Below are 19,187 nucleotides of genomic sequence, written 5' to 3' on the forward strand. Positions count from 1 at the left end.
ACATGATATAAAATATATCAGTGTTTTTTAATGAAAGATTATTTCGAGTGTTTTCCGCTTGATTTAATACCAAACTCGATCTAATTCATCGGTGTATACATTCTTAGAACACGAGCTATTAAAGCTCTTGGAGAATATTGTGTTTGAAGCACCTCAAGGTGCCCAGCACACGATCCTAACATACGATATTACGTTTTTCAAATTTTTAGTGAATCATGTCTTCGTGAATTTTGTTATATTGAATGTCCTTACATATTATTATTATCATTATTATTATTTAATTAAAACTTTAGTATAAATATTTTTTAAAATGTTTAAAAAATAATCGGAATTTTCATCTAATAAATGATTTTTTTGAAAAAATATTATTTTTTTTAAATTTTGATAGATAATTAATATATGATTTTTTAATTTTTTTCTATTTTTTGTTAGAAACGGTTTAATTCAAGCAATATATCGAATGCAATAATAAATAATTTAATTTGTCTGCAGGATTGTTATCCTTATTTGAATATAATCTAAAATTATATAAAAATTTATATATTAATTAAATATATTTGTTATATCAATAATTTTAAATAATCGTTCAAACGTTCGTGCTTACTAATTTTAATATTTCATACATCGCACGGGTAAGATACTAGTTATCAATAAAACAATAAACTTACTCATATTTATATCTCGAAAAATCAAATTATACAATTATAGAACAAGAAAGATAAAACATAATCTTTTAATTAACACTAAATTTTTTGATTTATAACCTTACTTAAAGAAAAAATATATCATAAAAATTCTTTGAAAAAAAAAATATTTCGAAAAAATATTTATGTTAATAGTAATTCTCCAAATATTCTCTAAACTTCATCGAGTAAATTTTGTGAGAGTAAATCCAAAAGGGTTACGTTATGTCTTTCCTTCTAATGAAAGATTTAGAATTTTTACAATGGGTGGTATGAAATTGCAAGTTCCGCAGCACAAAAGTTTATAAATTAGTTAATTTTTATATATAAAAAATTTATACTATTGTTCAAGATATATATATATATATATATATATATAATATAAACTTGGATTTATAAATGAATAAAATGGGGTCAAGGGTACACGCAACGCAACCATAGCTTTGTCATGTTATAAATTGTCTAAAGAAAAAGGGCCCTAATTAATATTGAGAGTCAATTGGTATAAAGTAAAAGAAACCCTCTATAGACCATTTCGATATTATATGAATTTTCAGATGAAAAGAGAAAACAAAAAAACAAAATTTTGCATGAATTACCGATTTTTTGTCTTCAAATAAATACAAACATCATTCTCCATGTGCATATGCCACACTCAAGAACGCCATACGTGATCAATGATAATAAGTTTTTTATGTGACAATATCATAGTTTATATTCATGAGATTGATTTATTCGATCTATGTTTATAATAAAAAATAATATTTTTCATGAACGGGGTCGGGTTGAATATTCTTCTTACAAAATTGACTCGTGAGACAGTTTCATACGAGTTAGTTTTGTGTTTCAATAATTGTTTATATGTAATTTTTATTTGATAAAGTTTTTTAAAAATATTTTTACCATGAGTACAATAATTAGTGCACCTTCAATTCCAATCCGTTAGTACACAACTGGTATGGATAAAATATTGTATAGTTTTCAAAACTTTTTTTATACTAAATATTTCGAGACAATGTTTGGATCAAGTTATTTCAAATTCTCTGGATTTTTTGGATGAATTAAATCCAATTGAATTTCAAATTTACTCTACATCAAGTTAAACGATTTCAATAACAATTGAATATTATTCGTATTGGACTTTTAAACACATACGAAATGTATATCGTTGGATTTCATTTCTCAAATGTGTTCTTCCAGATGAAATATAGCGATTCAAACACAAATCTTATTGTACGTAAATTCTTATGCATTTCATATAATTCAAACACAAATCTTATTGTACGTAAATTCTTATGCATCATATAATTTTCATGTGTGGAAATTATATATTTCTAAATATATCTAATCAAATTTTTTTGACAAAAAATTAGCTCGAATGGACATAATATTAAAAAAAAACAAAAAAAGATATTTAAAAAAATTTCTTGTTTCGTCATGGCAATAAACTTGTGTGAGACGATCTCACGAGTCGAATTTTATGAGACGAATATTTTATTTGGGTCATCCATGAAAAATTATTACTTTTTATGCTAAGATCAGTATTACTTTTTATTGTGAATATCGATACAAGAGACCTACTTATAAATAATAATTTATTATCAATTAAATTATCCAATATATATATATATATTAGCTGTTATTCATGCAAATGGCATACAATAAATATGTACAGCGACAACTACATCATTAAGATATGATTGCATGAAGTGGGACCCGCTTTCACGCTCATCGATGTTGTCTTGTCTACTAAGAGATAGGACCCACCTGGCAACTCCCACATTTAATCCCAGTATGAATCTTGGCCGTCGATTATATGAATGAATGTAGGTCGTTGATCTCGCCGTGACCAAACCCCTGCTGGCCTTTTGACTACGTTTCCCTGACAGGTCATAGATGATTTGAATTGGGCGTGTGCATTTCGAATTCCATTCTGACCGGAAACAATTTTTGGAAGTTGTTCGGATCAGACTCGTGAGCAGTTCTCGGTTGAATCATTCTGTCTAATCTGGTTCTGAAAATATTGTTCGCAACAACTCTGTGTGTCACTTTTAAGTTCTGTTTCTAAATTCTATTTAGATTGGATTTTGTCAAGTGCATTTCAAATTGTTCGATCAAATAACAATTTGAAATCCGTTACGATAAATAAAAACATAACTAGTTGGACATTTTCAAATTAACATGTTTCAGCATCATATAAACAATAGATAAGTGAAGTCTTGCTTCTAAATCATTTTCATTCTAATAAGGCACTAGAGACCTAGTTTGGGAGGATATTGAAGATGTATGTGCGTGGTTTTGACAGTGTATGTTTGTATATTTGCTATTTTGAGATTGAGAATCTATATTGTCAAATTTCAATCTTAATATGCTATATTTATATATTTATTTTCCAATTTTAATTCTTTTTTGTCTCGACGTTGATGTCATGACATTGATTAATCTTATGCATGAAGTGTCGCATCCACGATACCAATAAAAAAATTAATGTACCAAAATTTGAAACATATACGACTAAACATGAAATTTGAAAACATAAAAAATCAAAATAAAAAAAACATATATCATCAAAATTGTAATTTTTCAATATAACATATATGTAGTTTGTTTTGGAGCATTATAAATGTTGGTGTATCTATGAAACTATACAAAAAGTAAAAAAATAATTCACTTTTTGGATCATAATATTAGATATTTTTTAAAAATAATAAAAATTAACTAAAAGATATAATAACTTGGGAAATAGAAATGTCAATTTTGTGTCAAACCCAACCTATAATGATAAAAATGCGGGTTGAGTTAAGATATAGTAACTCATTTGGAAGTGAGTCAAAATGAGTTAGTTCATTTGAGTTATGGGTTGAGTGGTTAGCTCGTCATATATGTTTTTTATTTAGTTGACATGTTAGTTTTATCGTGAAATTTTTATATTGTTATACATATACTGAAGTTACGCGGGTATTTAAACATTATTTTCCGATGAAATATCAAATATTTTGGAGATTAAGAAAGAGCATAAGAAGCCCCAATGAATATTCGAATTTATGGAGTATGTCAACGCTTGATCAATGGTCAGAAATTTGATCATCCCTAATAACACATTCTTGGACGAGCTTGTGACATATGATTTGCTCAATGTGGTTTACCTAACTAACGTAATTTACAGACTATTGAGTTAGTTCGAGAGTTTACCAATGTACAGTGAAAGGATAGCAACTGTGAATTCACACGTCATTAAAAAATAAAGATCAGACAGATAGAGAAAAATATAATGATTGATTAATTTTTAATAATTGTATATTATTTGTTTAGTTTTTTGGCAAAAACTTGTGTGAAACGGTCTCACGGGTAGTATTTTATGAGACAGATATCTTATTTAGGTCATCCATAAAAAAATATTACTTTTTATGCTAAGAGTATTGCTTTTTATTGTGAATATCGGTAGGATTGACTCGTCTCACAGATAAATATTCGTGAGACTGTATCACAAAATACCTACTTTAACTTATATATGTTTTGAAGATAAAATTTGATTGGGAAAAATAGAATAAATATAAAATGAAAATAAACACAGCTAAGGGTCATACATCAGAAACTGTGACTACGAATAAGTGAAGGGTCATCATATCTAATCGTAAGATTATTTTATTAGCTGTTTGGACATTATTATAGTTATTATTATTATTAATAAAAAAATTGAATATTATTTATAAGTAATTTTAAAAAAACTAATTAAATAAATTCACTAATTCAGGCCAACCAATCAATAAATTGAAATGTTATATAAATTTGGGAGCTTTTTCACCTATTTTCTCAAGTATTTGATTATTTTATTCAACTTTGATTTATTAGTTTATGATCTAATTGAAAATAATCAAATATTGATAACAAGCATCATAAAAGACCAACATCATAAAAAAAATTCATTAATATGAGTCGTATTTATATTATAAGTTGGATTAATTAAATCGTTTGCGTTTAATATATATGAGCGTCGAATCTATCATATCGATTTTTTAAGAAAAAAAAACATGAAAATAATTAGAAGTGAGAATCTTCTTTAATTTAATAAATGAATTTTTTGGGTTGATTGGTCGTCTTATATAATATGATATTCCCGTTACAAAAAAAATTGTATTAAATTAAAATAAATATTTTTTGTGCTAAATAAAGATTTAGTAAAACGACAAAAACATGTCACGTAAACTAAGACAAAATAGAGTCGGTCTCTTGTGATACGGTCTCACGAATTTTTATCTGTGAAACGGGTCAACCCTACTGATATTCACGATAAAAAGTAATATTCCTAGCATAAAAAGTAATATTTTTTCATGGATGACCCAAATAAGAGACTCGTCTCATAAAATACGACCCGTGAGACTGTCTCATACAAGTTTTTGCCTACAAAATATACGATTACCAGTTATACATATTTCAAAGTTAAAAGTCTTCGGACATATATTAATTATTAATTTATCTTAAATTAATACTTTTATTGCATTCAAATTTTTGAAATTAATTAAATCAAAAGAGTTTTGTGGATTAAGTATCAAACATATATTAAAGAATATCTATTAATAACAAACGCGTTTAGGGTTCACGTGCCATGGAGAGAGTGGGGGAAGGGGAATCTGTGGTATCGTTATTCGGGTAAATGGGTTTGGTTTTCCGGGTCCTCCGATGACGCTGACAAATGGGGTGAAACCATTTGTTTTTAAATGTGCAAATTTCAAGTGAATATCCAAACAAGGCCTTTTGTCCTCGAGGCTAAAAAACAGTTGTTGAAATTATTCATATTTTATAAGGAATTTGTTTATCATTTTGTTCTCAAGAACTTCAAATTTTGTTCAACAACCATATTTTTCATCATTTTTATTATATTTGCATCCGACAAGATTGAAAATTTAATTTTGATCGTGCGACGACATTTTAATTCGTTATATTTGTTCTGTGTATATAAATACATGTCAAATTTTATTTGTTCCAGAATATCGCATCTAAATATTCATGATGGCATAAAATAAACTAGTACATAAAGTTATGGTACATTTTGATTTTATATACTATTGATTTGGTAATTAATATTGATAAAAAAAATAAAGACTAAATTAATATGATTTATTGCAACCTTATATAAATAAAAATGTTGACAATATAATATAAATAAGTTTTATTAAAAAAAAAATAAAGACTAATTGATTGTATTAAAAGCGTTGTTGAATGTCTCATTAAATATTTTATACAAGTAATGTAAAGCAAAATAATTGAGGAACAATCTGTCGGGGCCGAAGACTTTTTTATATATATTAGTGTCCATTGTCTTGCTAGTAGGTTTTTTATGAAATAGTCCATGAGACGAGTCAAGAATATTCATATTTACAATAATAAGTAATGCTTTTGACATAAAAAGTAATACTTTTTATAGGTGATCAAATAGGATATTCGTCTCATAAAATTGACTCGTGAAACCGGTTCACAAAAGTTTTTGTGTTGTCACGCAATGCCTGCATATATATTAAAATATATGAAATTTATTTTGTAAGTTATTTGTAAAATCTTCATTTGAAAAGCCATTTGTTTAGTGTGATAAAGTTGGCATCACCATTTGTAAATAGTGATATTAAGAGACCAAGTTATTTAGTAAAAAGAGTTATTATAAGGCTGCGTTTGGTTTGGAGGATATGATAATGAAATGATTAAGAGAGAAATGATAAAAAGAATGATTGAAGTAGAAATATAATATATAATGATAAAATAATGTTATGTTAGGTATGATGGATAAGAATGTGATAATTAATAATTTTTTGATGAATTGACAAAATTGCCCTTCTAATTGTGTGTCGGTGGGGGGCGGCGGCGGGGCGGCGGTCGGTCGGAAGCGGCGGCGGTCGGCCGGAAGCGACAGTGGTGGTCGGCCGGAATTGGCGGCGGCGGTCAGCCGGCGGTGGCGGTCGACCGGTGGCAGGGGTTGGCGGTGGGTGGAAGGAAGTGGTGGTGAGTTTGAATTTAGGAGAAGGGTAAAATTGAAAAAATAGGATGTATTAAGAGTGGGATAAATAATCCTAGGAGGTGATGAAGTATTATTTTAACCTACCTAATATAACCTAATCATTAATAGGAGGGATAGACTTGGTTAAATAATCACCCGTACCAAATATGTGATTAGATGGGTTAAAAAAAATAAACCCACCTAATCACCCCTACCAAACGCCCCATAATAGTTTAGATTTGAACCCAACGAAATAAACATTTGAGAAAATATATTTGGAAGTTGTTTTTTTTTAACTGTCTTTCACCATAAAATATCTATACAAAAAACTCCAAGTCATTGTATTGATTGAGTTATTTCAAATTAAAAATTTTAAATCAATGAATTTAAATTCATTGTAGTATAAAGTTGTGCTTGATTTGAGATAAAATAGAGTAAATTTCAAATCAACTCCAAATCAAGTTGCAGTTTCAATAGTAATTATGGTAGACTTTAAATACACCCAATTTTAGTGTCATTTGAAATATATCTGTCAATTCATTAATTCCTCAAATAAAATCCTTTCATCAGAATCAAATTCATCAACTCAAGCACAATTTAAAAATCTTCACATCTTAGTATAACTTGCTCAATTACAATTGAGTCTAGCCTTACTTTTTCCATGAGCCACAAGAAACCTCCATGTTACTCATTAGTTTGAATAGTTTTCACCTCATCTTATTTTACCTATCAAATTAACTTTAGAAACATGTTTTATAATAAGAAGTTTACACATCACAAGACATGTACGTGAAAATAAATTTCATATAAATAAAAAAATATAGTTTCGCTCAATATATAAAATAATAATAGCTAATGATCTCTTGTCCTAATTAGATATGTCAAAATGTGGGTCGTCCCGTCCCGTTGCACCAAATATAACTAACAATTCGCGAGTTAGCATGCTCCGCCAAATGATAGATTGTGATGAATTGCAGACTTGCTCACCCCGCTATCCTATTTTGACAACTTTAGTCCTAGTGGCAAAGGTGATGTCCCAATTACATACATAGTCTTAGATTCGAGGCAAAAACTTGTGTGAGAAGGTTTCACGGGTCGTATTTTGTAAGACATATATCTTATTTGGGTCATCCATGAAAAAATATTATTTTTTATACGAATATATTATTAATTTTTATTGTGAATATCGTAGGGTTGACCCGTCTCACATATAAAAATTCGTAAGACCGTCTAACAAGAGATCTACTCTAAATTCAATTCTCACTTGTGTAGGTAGCATATGCACTTTAGTTAAGAAATCTCTCACCCCATTTTATAAAATAAAATAAATTAAATTACAGTAGATTATGGAAATGCAAGAATTAAGGCCTTATTCACGTTTACAAAATTAAAATAAAATTGGCCATGAAGCTTGTGAGGTGTAATCCCCACCCACCCCATCACACCACTCTTCAATGCAATCCCTAAAACTCTCTCCTATAAATCAACTGGTTTTGGTTTAGGGTTTGCATTACATCTTCTTCTTCTCTCTCACTAAGCCTCAGAGGCTGACCCTTTTTTTTTGTAGAGAAGAACTAATTACTATGGCTTCCGCCTAGCTATATATAAAATTATCATATACGATCGAGATGAAGCCTTTGTGGGGGATGTTGTCTGGCTCGACGCAATCACATGTATATATTTCGTTTTAATTTGCTGTTATGCTTCATGGATTTTGATGTAACCGTGATTAGAATTCATGTGAATGCTTCGGACCAGGCTTCATTCCTCTCAAAATCCCTTCATTTCATTTCTCCCTCAAAGCTCTTCAATTCTTTTTTGTCTTTTCGGGGATCTGTGAAATCTGGTCATTTCCTTTAAAGGGTTTTCTTGGGACAAATCAAACCTCCCAGATTTTAGTCCTTGAACGGTTCTCCAGCTGATCTTGATTACCTAATAAATAATAATAGTGTGTGGGTTTCTTCCCGGTCTTTTGATTTCTTTTGTTTGTGTTGAGAAAATCTTCAAGAGTTGGTAATTGGATATTGTCACGAGGATCTATAAGGCATCATTTTCTACGATGGGTGTTTTCTTGCACAAGATTTCAACCCTGAAATGGAGTTCCAGTTAAATGATAGTGCAATCATAGTGTGTGTGTGTGTATGTGTGTTCTGATAATGGTGAACAGATCTGACTTGGACAAGTTTTGTTTCTTTGTTGGTCTTTTACGTTTAAATTTCACCATATGTTGATATATATATGTTTAAGTGGTCAAGAATGATTAAATACATATTAGATTACTTCAAAAAGGGATCTAATTTTTAATGACTCCTTGGAATCATACACACTTTTTGACATGAAAGTCTGTGTTTTTCAAACAGTTTGCTGGCAAATAGGGCAATCTAGCTAGGGCTGAAAATACATGTACATATTCATGAATCTATAGATGTAGATGGGTACGTAAGGCCTGTTGACTCTTCAATTCACCTCTTCTTTTTCACTTTCTCTTTTTTCCCTGTCTCTCTCACTTACATACGCAGACAAATTGACACCCACAAAACACGGACTTGCTGGCGTGGAGAAGTTGATCAACTGCTGAAACAAGTCCATTTTTTTTCAAGAATCTATGTTCTTGTTTGGATTCAAATACTTTTTTGGACAGTCTTGGATCTACTTATTCAACTACATATTATATCGAGGCATTGGTATTCCCTGAATTGTTAATACCCTCGTTTCGTTTTTTCGCAGCGAATGTTCCCTTAGCGAAAAAGATATACATAGCAGCCGAACATATATAAATGGATTACAAAATCTGTGCATATTTTCTTTGAAAAAAGTATGATTTGCGCCCTTCATGCATGTGTATTAAATTTCATTTTATAATTGTTTTTTTTAAAAAAATTTATAGTTAAGCATGAACAATGAGTACATTAAAAAGAATACAATGGCGTTATTCGGCATGTATTGTACCCTCACAAGTCAATGAATACAAAATTTTGGAACTCTAAGTTAAATCTTTTCGAAGATCATAATTTTTCCCCAAACCATGGATCGGAGTCGCCTCCCTAAACTTATCGTCCCCCCTCGACCAAAATCTTATAACTCTGCACTAGTTATACCTGTATGAACGAAGCTCGGTGGATGGACATTTTCGATGAAATGAGATACAAATATTTTGAAAAGAGTGCGAAATTAATTGACAAGTTCAGAAAAATAATTCATAAAATTTGAATTTTTTTTCCCTTGACAAAGGACTGTTCTTGGCCCCATTTGACATAGAATACTTATAATGTAGACCTAGCAAACTCATTCAAAACTAAAGTGCTTAGGTTGTTGATTGATTATAATGTATAGCTAGACCAAATGGCATCGAAAAACAACTCACTCGATTCAACGAGTGGTAAACAACTTTTCCGATTTTATTCGATTTATCTTTCAATTTATGACAATTTAAGCCATTTTCTACATGAATATCGATGTGACACGTGTGTTATGCTAACACTACATAGGAGTTGTGGAAAAATGAATAAAATTATCAAATATAATATAAAAAAATAACAGATTAAAACTGAAATGTGTAAACATAATACCGAAATAGAAGAAAAATATATGTAAATAACAAAAAATGCAGTTTTCCGTGGATGCTTAGCTTAAAATTCTGATGTACGAGAAAAGGTGAAAATCATGTGACCATGATTTTGAACGTTAGAGGGAAATGAACGAGGTGCATTGATTAACAGCATCGTTTTTAGCATCTAAAAAGATGGACGAATTTTGTTTGAATGGGTTATGAGATTGAATTTAATGTCATTTTTTTGGTGCAGATATGAATGAAAAGCAAGCATTCAATTCGCACACTGAACCTATGACATGTTTTGGAGCATCTATTTAATGACTTCCTTTAGATTCCTTGCAGTTCTCTCTTAACAAGGTTAGGTCGTGTCATGCTTCGTCTTATTCAGCGTTTACATTACACATACACACACACACACACACACACACACACACATATATATATAAGTATAGGTTTGTACAGATCATTGATAAAAAATTTGACTAATACACATTCAAAAATGCATTTTATATTTCATACATCGGACCCTTTATAAACAAAAAGATATTATGAAAACCCAAAACAAGAAAAAAATAAATTAAGGAAAGTGTTTGCAAATCTTCTGTTTTGACTTAAAAAAAATAGTTTGTGCGTTTCTTAACCCCAAATCTGCTTATGCTTGTTTAATTCAAATCCAGAAGCATTTTTGTGTTTCTTACCCTCTTAAAAGAAAAGGACAATCTCTGATTATTGTAAACTTGAACCAAATACAAGATAATACAAGACCGTCGAATCTCATCCTTGAGACAAAACAATGTCCAAAAGTTTATGAACAGAAAGTATGCAAAATTAGTAGAAAACTATTTCTACTCATACGAAATACTTGTGCTATAATTCTCCCGTATTACAAACTATTTCTATGATGCGGATAAAATTGTTGTGTGTTTTTTAAGGAAAAAAGAATAGCAGACAACGAGGAGTAATGTGAAATACAACAAACCAAGTTCAATGTATTGTTATATATCGGGCGTGAATGTACGAAAGCTATGATGAAGGGGAAAAAATGCTACGGACGAAGGGGGAAAATTCTCTCTATCAAAGAAAGGAAACGTTTTGAATAAATCTTAGGCTCGGCAGCAGAAATCGTGATAGGATCGAACTTCAAAGATTTGAATGCGCACTCCATTTTCTTTTTGAGGTTGTATTCTTGTAAAACGTCGATTACACCTAGGTAAAGAATGACATCATAAACCTCAAAAAGTTCGACTTCGGATGTGTCTGTCTCATCATGCGCAAGTTTGTGGGTTGCCTGCGCAGGCATGTTTACTCCTAATTGCACCCTTAACCTGAAGTAGACAAGATAAGCAGCTGAGTGCATTACAAGATAACCCTTCGTTCAATCAACTACGACAAGGGCTGAAACCAAGTTTTTCGAGTCAGATGTGCAAAAACTTAAATATTATTTTCTAGTAGACAAAATGTATTATACATTTTTTTCCCAATATTTTTACTAGAAAAAAATAAAGAAACTAGAGGTAAAACGTAAAACCATACCATCTTAAAAAGGTCCAATAATTAAAATATAATATTTTTATTATGTTCAAATTTGTTTGTTAACTACAAAATTAAAGTTTTGAAGGTAAAATTATACCATTTTAAAAAAATTCAGCTAGGCAAGTACCGGACTTTGCCCATGCAGTGGCTACCCCCTTCCACCACCATGGTTTATTTAATATTGAGAGGTGATGCTAGTTTGTCGACACATACTATGTTCATGTTCAGGAAAGGTTGGCAGAAACACGCCGAGTGATGTGATTTAGAAAGATAAGAGCCAGCACCCTAAATGACGCAAGTTGATAAAATATTGTTGGTTTGGCAGTACTAATAACATTGATCAGGGAATCTCAATTAACTAGAATCACAAAGGAATATCGACATTATCCATAGAGGGAGTAAATTTAAAGCCAAATAGAAAGAATGGTAACATAAATGCAAGTTAATTACCTTCCTGTACCAGGCAGAAGAAGATCAGCTTCCTTGTTACCGATAGAGTACGCTTTCAATGTACTTCCTCGGATATGAGGACCAGGAGTCGTGTTGACAGAGGTAGGCTCGTGGGTTACTAAGAGCAGACCCTTCGGTGGAATTAAGAACTCTCCTTCAGATATCACACCTTGAAAAGCAAGGCGTGTCAAGCAATCACAAAAAACACAATTTAGAGTGAGCCATGACTAAGAAAATAAAAGCAAATTATGCTACTCAAAACAGAGCGTAGTTAATAAACAACTTAGCAAGAGTTTGTGGTGGAAACATGGCCTTGATAGGAAGAATAAAATAGTGGAAACAAAGCTTGTTACTTTTTCGATTCAAATAATAATGAAAATGATAAGGTAATTATAGATAGATCACTGAGAGCATCACAGAGGTCAATACACTATGTTGATATCTTATATGCCTTTGCTACTCGGTTCTACAATTGCAACAAATGTTGCAACATATAAATACAAATCAGTCTTATCTTTAGTTTTTTCCCGTCTACTTGGCTGCTACGACCTTTAAAAGAAATTATATGTTACCAGTTCTATATGCTCTACGATTCATATTTTAACATGCACTTTTAACTTAGCATCTCCATGACGAAATAACCAGCCCAAGTTTTTTCCTGTTAAAATGCTATACCTACCATCAACAGAGGTATTATTAGTACGCTCAGGGTTATGCAGTGAATCAGGAGGTTCCAACAGCGATTTTAGATGCTCGGGAGCTCTAAAATGCAACCCGAGTAGAAGGCTGTAATCTATGATCTGTAGAGATTCTAAGAATGCACTGTCCAGAGATAGTTGGCTGCAAACAACCCATTTCAAAACAGTCAAGTTCATAATTAAAATACAGAAATAATTTATTTATCACAAGCAAAATGTTAATCTAAGCAGAAGGGAGGAAGTTCTAATGTAAGGTTCTTCACAAATCAGCAGAAATAAATGTACTGATCATGAAATCACTGAAAAATTCGAAGTATGAAAATGGTCAAAAATGATTTCCTTATGAACTATGAGAATATGGACTTCAAGAATGCTGGAAATTTCTGCGGCATTATCTTCTTCGCAAGTGTTTTGAAGTAGAAGCCATCATCCATCACCACAAAAAATTCAATGTTAAAACTCACAGAAAAAAATCACATACCTCTTGTATTTCTTCGGATAAATTTGACAAATATACTTGAAGCTTACAAGATCTTCTTTTACACTTCCACTAGGAACAGAACTTTCTGTGAACAACTTAAACTCGTTTTTTCACTATTCTACGAGTCCGAGATAAGAACCTTATGCAAACAATGCTAATTCTCCAAACCTTTCTCACTGACCTCAAAATCTATATGAGTTCACTAACAATTTACAGCTGGTGTTATGTTATCAGCTTTGAGAATGAGTATATCATAGCTTCATTGGCCTTCTAAAAACCTTAATTTGTTGAAACCATTGAAATACACAGGCAGTGCCTGCTAAATTTAAGTGTCAATCCATGTTATAAAGATAAATCATCTCAGTGTCCAGAAAAGTTTTTTTGATTAAGTGCATTATATACACTTCTTGCAATTGAGAAGATTGACTGGACTTCCAAACAAAGGATCATTATCCCCAAAAAATTTATTCAGAAAGAATGAAAATTGGCCAATACATATGAAAGTCAGAAGTGCAATTAGATGCTTTAACTAAATCATTGGAGTGAATACAATGCAGTGCGATAGTTTATCTGAAATGTGTCGATTTGTAATGCGCCTTTATGTTATTAACTATGACAATTGAGTAATGATCAAAACAATTAACTTTATAAATTGTCATTCTACCTATTACCTATAAGTAGCTGCTACAAGGAAGATAGTCATTTTGTGCGACATTTGACATCATCCAGACTTGTACGAAGACATCTTTTAAAGAAGAGGAAATTCATTTATAATCATAACATCTACAAATTCATGAATATTTAATTAAGAGTTTTTAATATCCCTGTTCAATGTAAGTTTTTTCAGTGTAGTTCTTACATAGAAAAGAGCTAACAAGTCAAGAAAGTAAAGAGTCCCAAAAGGTTTACGAAGTTCCCACAGACAAGTCACCTCCATTAAATAATTCTAAGGCTCTTCACATGGTATATTTTAGTAATATGTTTCTCTGGTGTGTGCGTGCGTTTTTTTTTTTTTTTGCCACGATGCAATAGGTAGGATTTTGTACATTTACATCACCAATATAAATCATTGTAGCTCCTAAGTGGCAAATGATATCAATTCATTTAAAAGGGAAACGCAGTTTTAACAAAGAAGATGCATCACATGGCTGCCGAAGTGTAGAACAAATGAGCATAGGTCAAACAATCTGCTATCTTAAATTGCAAATCTATGTATACATTCATAACGCTGTACATGAAAACCGATTCATAAAGCTGAATTTGCAAGAACTTGCCATGAGCAACTGAATTATTTCATGATTCAGAAAAACTTCATGCTTTGTCAAACAAAATAAAAGCGGATATAAGGTCTGGGGAATAGGCATTCACCTAAAAAGGGACTCGCGCAGCGATCTATCCATATAAAACTCATACGTCAAATCAAGATCTTTCAGTGTGGTACTCTCATCTATATCATCTTTATGGGTAAATCTCCCATGAGTTGAACCCTTCAAATCATAACGCCGATGTATGCGCAATTCAGTGCAAAATATGTTTCCCGTGACAACAAAGTGTACCTGGGTTAGCAAAAGTAGTTGCATTATAAATCAAAATAATTTAATTTGAGAGGGAAACCCTGTGCTTATATCAAAGAAGGTAGTCATAGCATGAATGTAACTTGAAGTTCGTGGATATCTCAACCTTTTTTCTATGTCCCATTGCTATACTATGCACCCCAAAGAACTTAGTTATGAGAGTGTTATCGTGTGCTTGTACATGGTCATAGTAGTGGGGTAACATCTTCAATAACACCTACACAACATTAGGAACCCCTGTTAATTTTCCAGAAAGAGAGGTGTATAGAAATACATTTCCAGGCCAACTGTGATCAACACTACGAGTGAACAACTTAAGAGAGAGAGAGAGGGAAAGGGGTGGGGAATACGTATAACTAAATGAAAAGCCCTGATTGACATAGTACATAAATTTGATGAACATTAATCATTAGATGTACAACATTATTCATATTCACAGAGATCCATTAACAGAGGCGAACTAATTCCGATTCTTCAAACCTTCAGCTCATGTGCTTTCAACGTCTTTATAACAAATTTGTCGTCATGAGAAATATAGAAAAAACTTCCACTCTTTCCTGGGGAAGAAAGCACTTTCAGACCATCACCACCACAGATGGACATCATATAATCTGCAGCATCGAGCTTGAATAAATCTCTCAGCTTCCTGAAATGATAAGCCACACAAAAACTCAGGTCACTCATAAACTACGTTCACAATCCAATTGTACTAATAGATGTAGAACACTTAGGCAGTTATCGCTGGGGGTACCAGTCTAGAGTAAAGTTCACAATATGAAATAATAGATACCTGAAGACCATGGGGCAGTAGTCCTTCCAGTAAAAGTCCATAGAATGATGAGTCGGGGTTAATTTGGAACCTTTACTAGGGAAGTACATTTTAATTCTAGCCTGTTCTCCAAAATCACATGATCTGACCTCGCGCATCGGAACCGATGTGATCTCGTCAACAGTATACCTGTCAACTTCAAATAAGATATTTGGATAAGAGATTTCACCACGAGACCGTAATGTACTTACCAACTTTTTCTTAGTTAAGAATTGCCAAAAGAAAAGAAACAGAGAAAAGTAAAAGAAAGGGCCCTATTCTGCCTACCTTATACCAAGTTGCAAGCCAAGCATCAGGTAATTGCTCCTCTGGCCATCAAATATGTTCATACACGAACTATTTCTAACTTCTTTAGAAAATTTGAACTGATGTATGCTTTTTCTGGATAGTTTGGACATGTTCCTAACTCGTTCTTTAATTAGAACTCCTTGAATATATTCCCTCTCATAAGCCACAGTCATATCATCTGTCAGCTCTGTTTGACCATCAGGAATGCCGTGAGAAATGGCGCATGACTTTTCATGCGACGGATTTTCTCTAGCTGAATTGGAATGGTCACCATCACCCAGGGATGTTGTATTCCTACGTGAAAGTCTTATGGACCCCCTCAAAAAGCTAGACGAAAATTTTTCAGACAGACTACGCTTGGGTATAACAGATTTCCCCGACTCTTTTGAAAAATTATAAGATAGCTGCTTTTTTCTCTTGCATTCATGTTCTTCAAGATTATGCTTGCTCATACGCATGCGTCCAGCAGGATAGAGAGTTCCAGGTCCATCCTTCAGCCCCTTAGTCCATGTTCCAAAATAGTAGCTTCCATCAGAAAATCTATAAAATCCTGTCCCATGTCTCAACCCATTTGACCAAAAGCCATCAAATACATCACCATTGAACCATTTCATAACCCCTCTACCAGACATGTTCCCCTTTTTCCAATTTCCAATGTATCTGTTACCGCTGTTCCATGCATATGTACCACTGCCATCACGCACTCCTCCTCTCCAACAACCATCATAGACATCTGAATTTGGGTATTGTTTCCTTCCAATGCCATGCTGAATGTTCATTTTCCAAGAACCTTTATAAACGGACCCATCAGAACCAATATAAGTTCCAAAACCATGAAAATAACCACCTGAAAATTCACCCTCATACTTAGCCTGTGATAGGCCAAATGATATTTCCTTTTCCTGTCATCTTCCCTGCTTCCCAGTCACCCTCATAAACTGTTCCATCCGACCATGTATATTTACCTTTTTCATGGGGAAGCATTCCTTTGAAATATCCAAGATACGCATCTCCATTTGAAAAGATCTTTTGACATTCCCTGCAGATAAATTTCAACAAAGATTCGAGATTCAACGCTCTATCAGAGTACAAGCATGATTACTGGGAGTAATGGTCATAAATTCATGACCTGTCAGAGGCTAGCAGTTTATACCTTTCAGCATTTCCCATGACAAATTTCAAAAACTAATCACCTAACCTGCAGAATTTTCAAGAAAAACGTCTCAAACTCCAAGCTTTACATAAATCAATCAACTGAATCACCTAATGAAAATGTATTTGATGAAAAAATTCAATTTCGACTGGATTTCATGTTGCATTTTGTAACCAACTACAACATATCAGAAATCGGAGTTTGCTTGCTGCACAATATGACCATGCGACCATTTAAATAACAAACTAAATTTGAGAAAACCAAAAGAGAGTAAATCTGAACAATGGTTTGAAAGAGAGAATATTTCCTTTGTGACTTCGAGTTAAATCAAGTAAATGTGATAAAGATTTACTCGAGAATATCATAATAAATTCTACAATTACCACACTTTGATATTCAACTAAATCAAAACACAAGGCAACAACTTCACAAATATTATTTATTTGACACGATAATAATAATTTTTAAAAAAGCATGTATACACTGAAAAAATACAACATGCTTGCGGCCAGTATGGATACAAAAATTGGTATAATGCGACTTACTCATTTTTTCGACATCTCAATCCAAAAATCAAACCACCACAATAAGTTCGCAGTAAAATTCAACAAAAAGACAACAGCCGATTACTTAACCTTCATCGAATCCGATAACGAATTGGCAATTACTTACTGTGATTGCATTATCTCATAATCCAACCACCAAATAACAGCAATTAATTTTCAAGTAATTTGATTAACGGTGAAATATCTCATCTCAATCATCCATGCTTCTGTGCACTTAATTCAATTAAATACAAAACAGCAGATAAAAAAAATCTAAATGCTCACCCGAAAAAGGAAAACAGACGATCTCGAGAGGATTCGTGATTCCTAGAGTTGAATACGCAATATATGTTCGCATCTGAAATCGAACAGTGGAAGAGAAACCAAAGAATTCATAGTAATATGAAGTTCAAAACTTGGGAGTTAAAGAAATTTCATGATATATCATTATCGTTATTATATATAGATATATAAACAAATCTGGACGGGGCATATTTAGCCACGTGGCAACCATGCAGCCAGGCTGGTCCATGATGAAACGCTTGTGCGTGGTTGGTGTGCGAACCTTACACAGTGCTGAGTTGTAGATGATTCCTTGCTCTTGTCAAAGATATTTTCTCAAAACAGTAATATTATATATATTTATTAAAAAATATATAGTTCATATGAGACGATCTCACAATTTAATTTTGTGAAACAAATCTCTAATTCAAATATAATTCATGATAAAGATAATTAAAAATATTATTTTTTATTTTATATATGAATCGGATTGATCTGCCTCACAAGTGAAATCGTTCCACAAAAGACCTGTTCATATATAATTGAAAACTCTTATTATTTATCTTTTTATTCAATATCTTTATTTACTGTTATTTTATTTGACAAAAAAATTATAATTTTAAAATTTATAAGTATCTAAATTATTTGAAAATCTTATCTAAATTTTAAGTTCATAAGTAGTAAAAAAATAACTTCCTACAGCATTAATTTGCATTGTTTATATAATATTCGGCCCCCTGTTGGATATGTATCGAGCCCTTTGCAAATAATAATTATGTTTCAGTTGTATAAATTTAATCTAATTATTATTGTACAAACTTTCAGATTCCAAAAAATTATTATAAACTTTGAATTATTTACCATACATTTAAAATTTTAAAAATAAAAATTAGCCGTGATAAATCTAAATTTAAGAGAACCTATCATCTTTTATCTTAATTTATTTTTAATATGGATGAAACCAGAAAATTGATTAGTCACAAAATTGTAATTTCCTGCCACTTCTAAATTATATAATGAAAGCATAGTTTTTAATAAAAACATGCATAAAATTGATTTTAATAAAAACATGCGTAAAATTTCAATACATATATATATATATATATATATATATATATATATATATTCT

The 19,187-nt window shown here is 31.7% G+C and overlaps 1 protein-coding gene and 1 long non-coding RNA gene across 2 annotated transcripts; one reads left to right on the top strand and one right to left on the bottom strand.

The window, feature by feature from the left end:
- The first annotated feature begins 8,182 nt into the window (after nt 1-8,182).
- On the top strand, nt 8,183-9,396 carry LOC142526836 (uncharacterized). The gene is made up of 2 exons (XR_012815355.1): nt 8,183-8,345; nt 9,192-9,396. It is a non-coding gene; the product is annotated as an uncharacterized LOC142526836 (long non-coding RNA).
- Nucleotides 9,397-11,027: 1,631 nt separating this feature from the next.
- LOC142526474 (phosphatidylinositol 4-phosphate 5-kinase 1-like) lies at nt 11,028-18,218 on the bottom strand. The gene is given in 11 exon segments (XM_075630901.1): nt 11,028-11,550; nt 12,209-12,377; nt 12,888-13,048; nt 14,756-14,943; nt 15,068-15,178; nt 15,442-15,607; nt 15,752-15,919; nt 16,058-16,956; nt 16,958-17,117; nt 17,232-17,276; nt 18,062-18,218. Coding segments are annotated over 10 exon segments (2,319 nt in total). The 5' UTR covers nt 17,249-17,276; nt 18,062-18,218; the 3' UTR covers nt 11,028-11,270.
- Nucleotides 18,219-19,187: the final 969 nt, after the last annotated feature.

Source organism: Primulina tabacum, chromosome 15 (assembly GCF_025594145.1).
Source record: "Primulina tabacum isolate GXHZ01 chromosome 15, ASM2559414v2, whole genome shotgun sequence".
Lineage (NCBI taxonomy): Eukaryota > Viridiplantae > Streptophyta > Magnoliopsida > Lamiales > Gesneriaceae > Primulina > Primulina tabacum.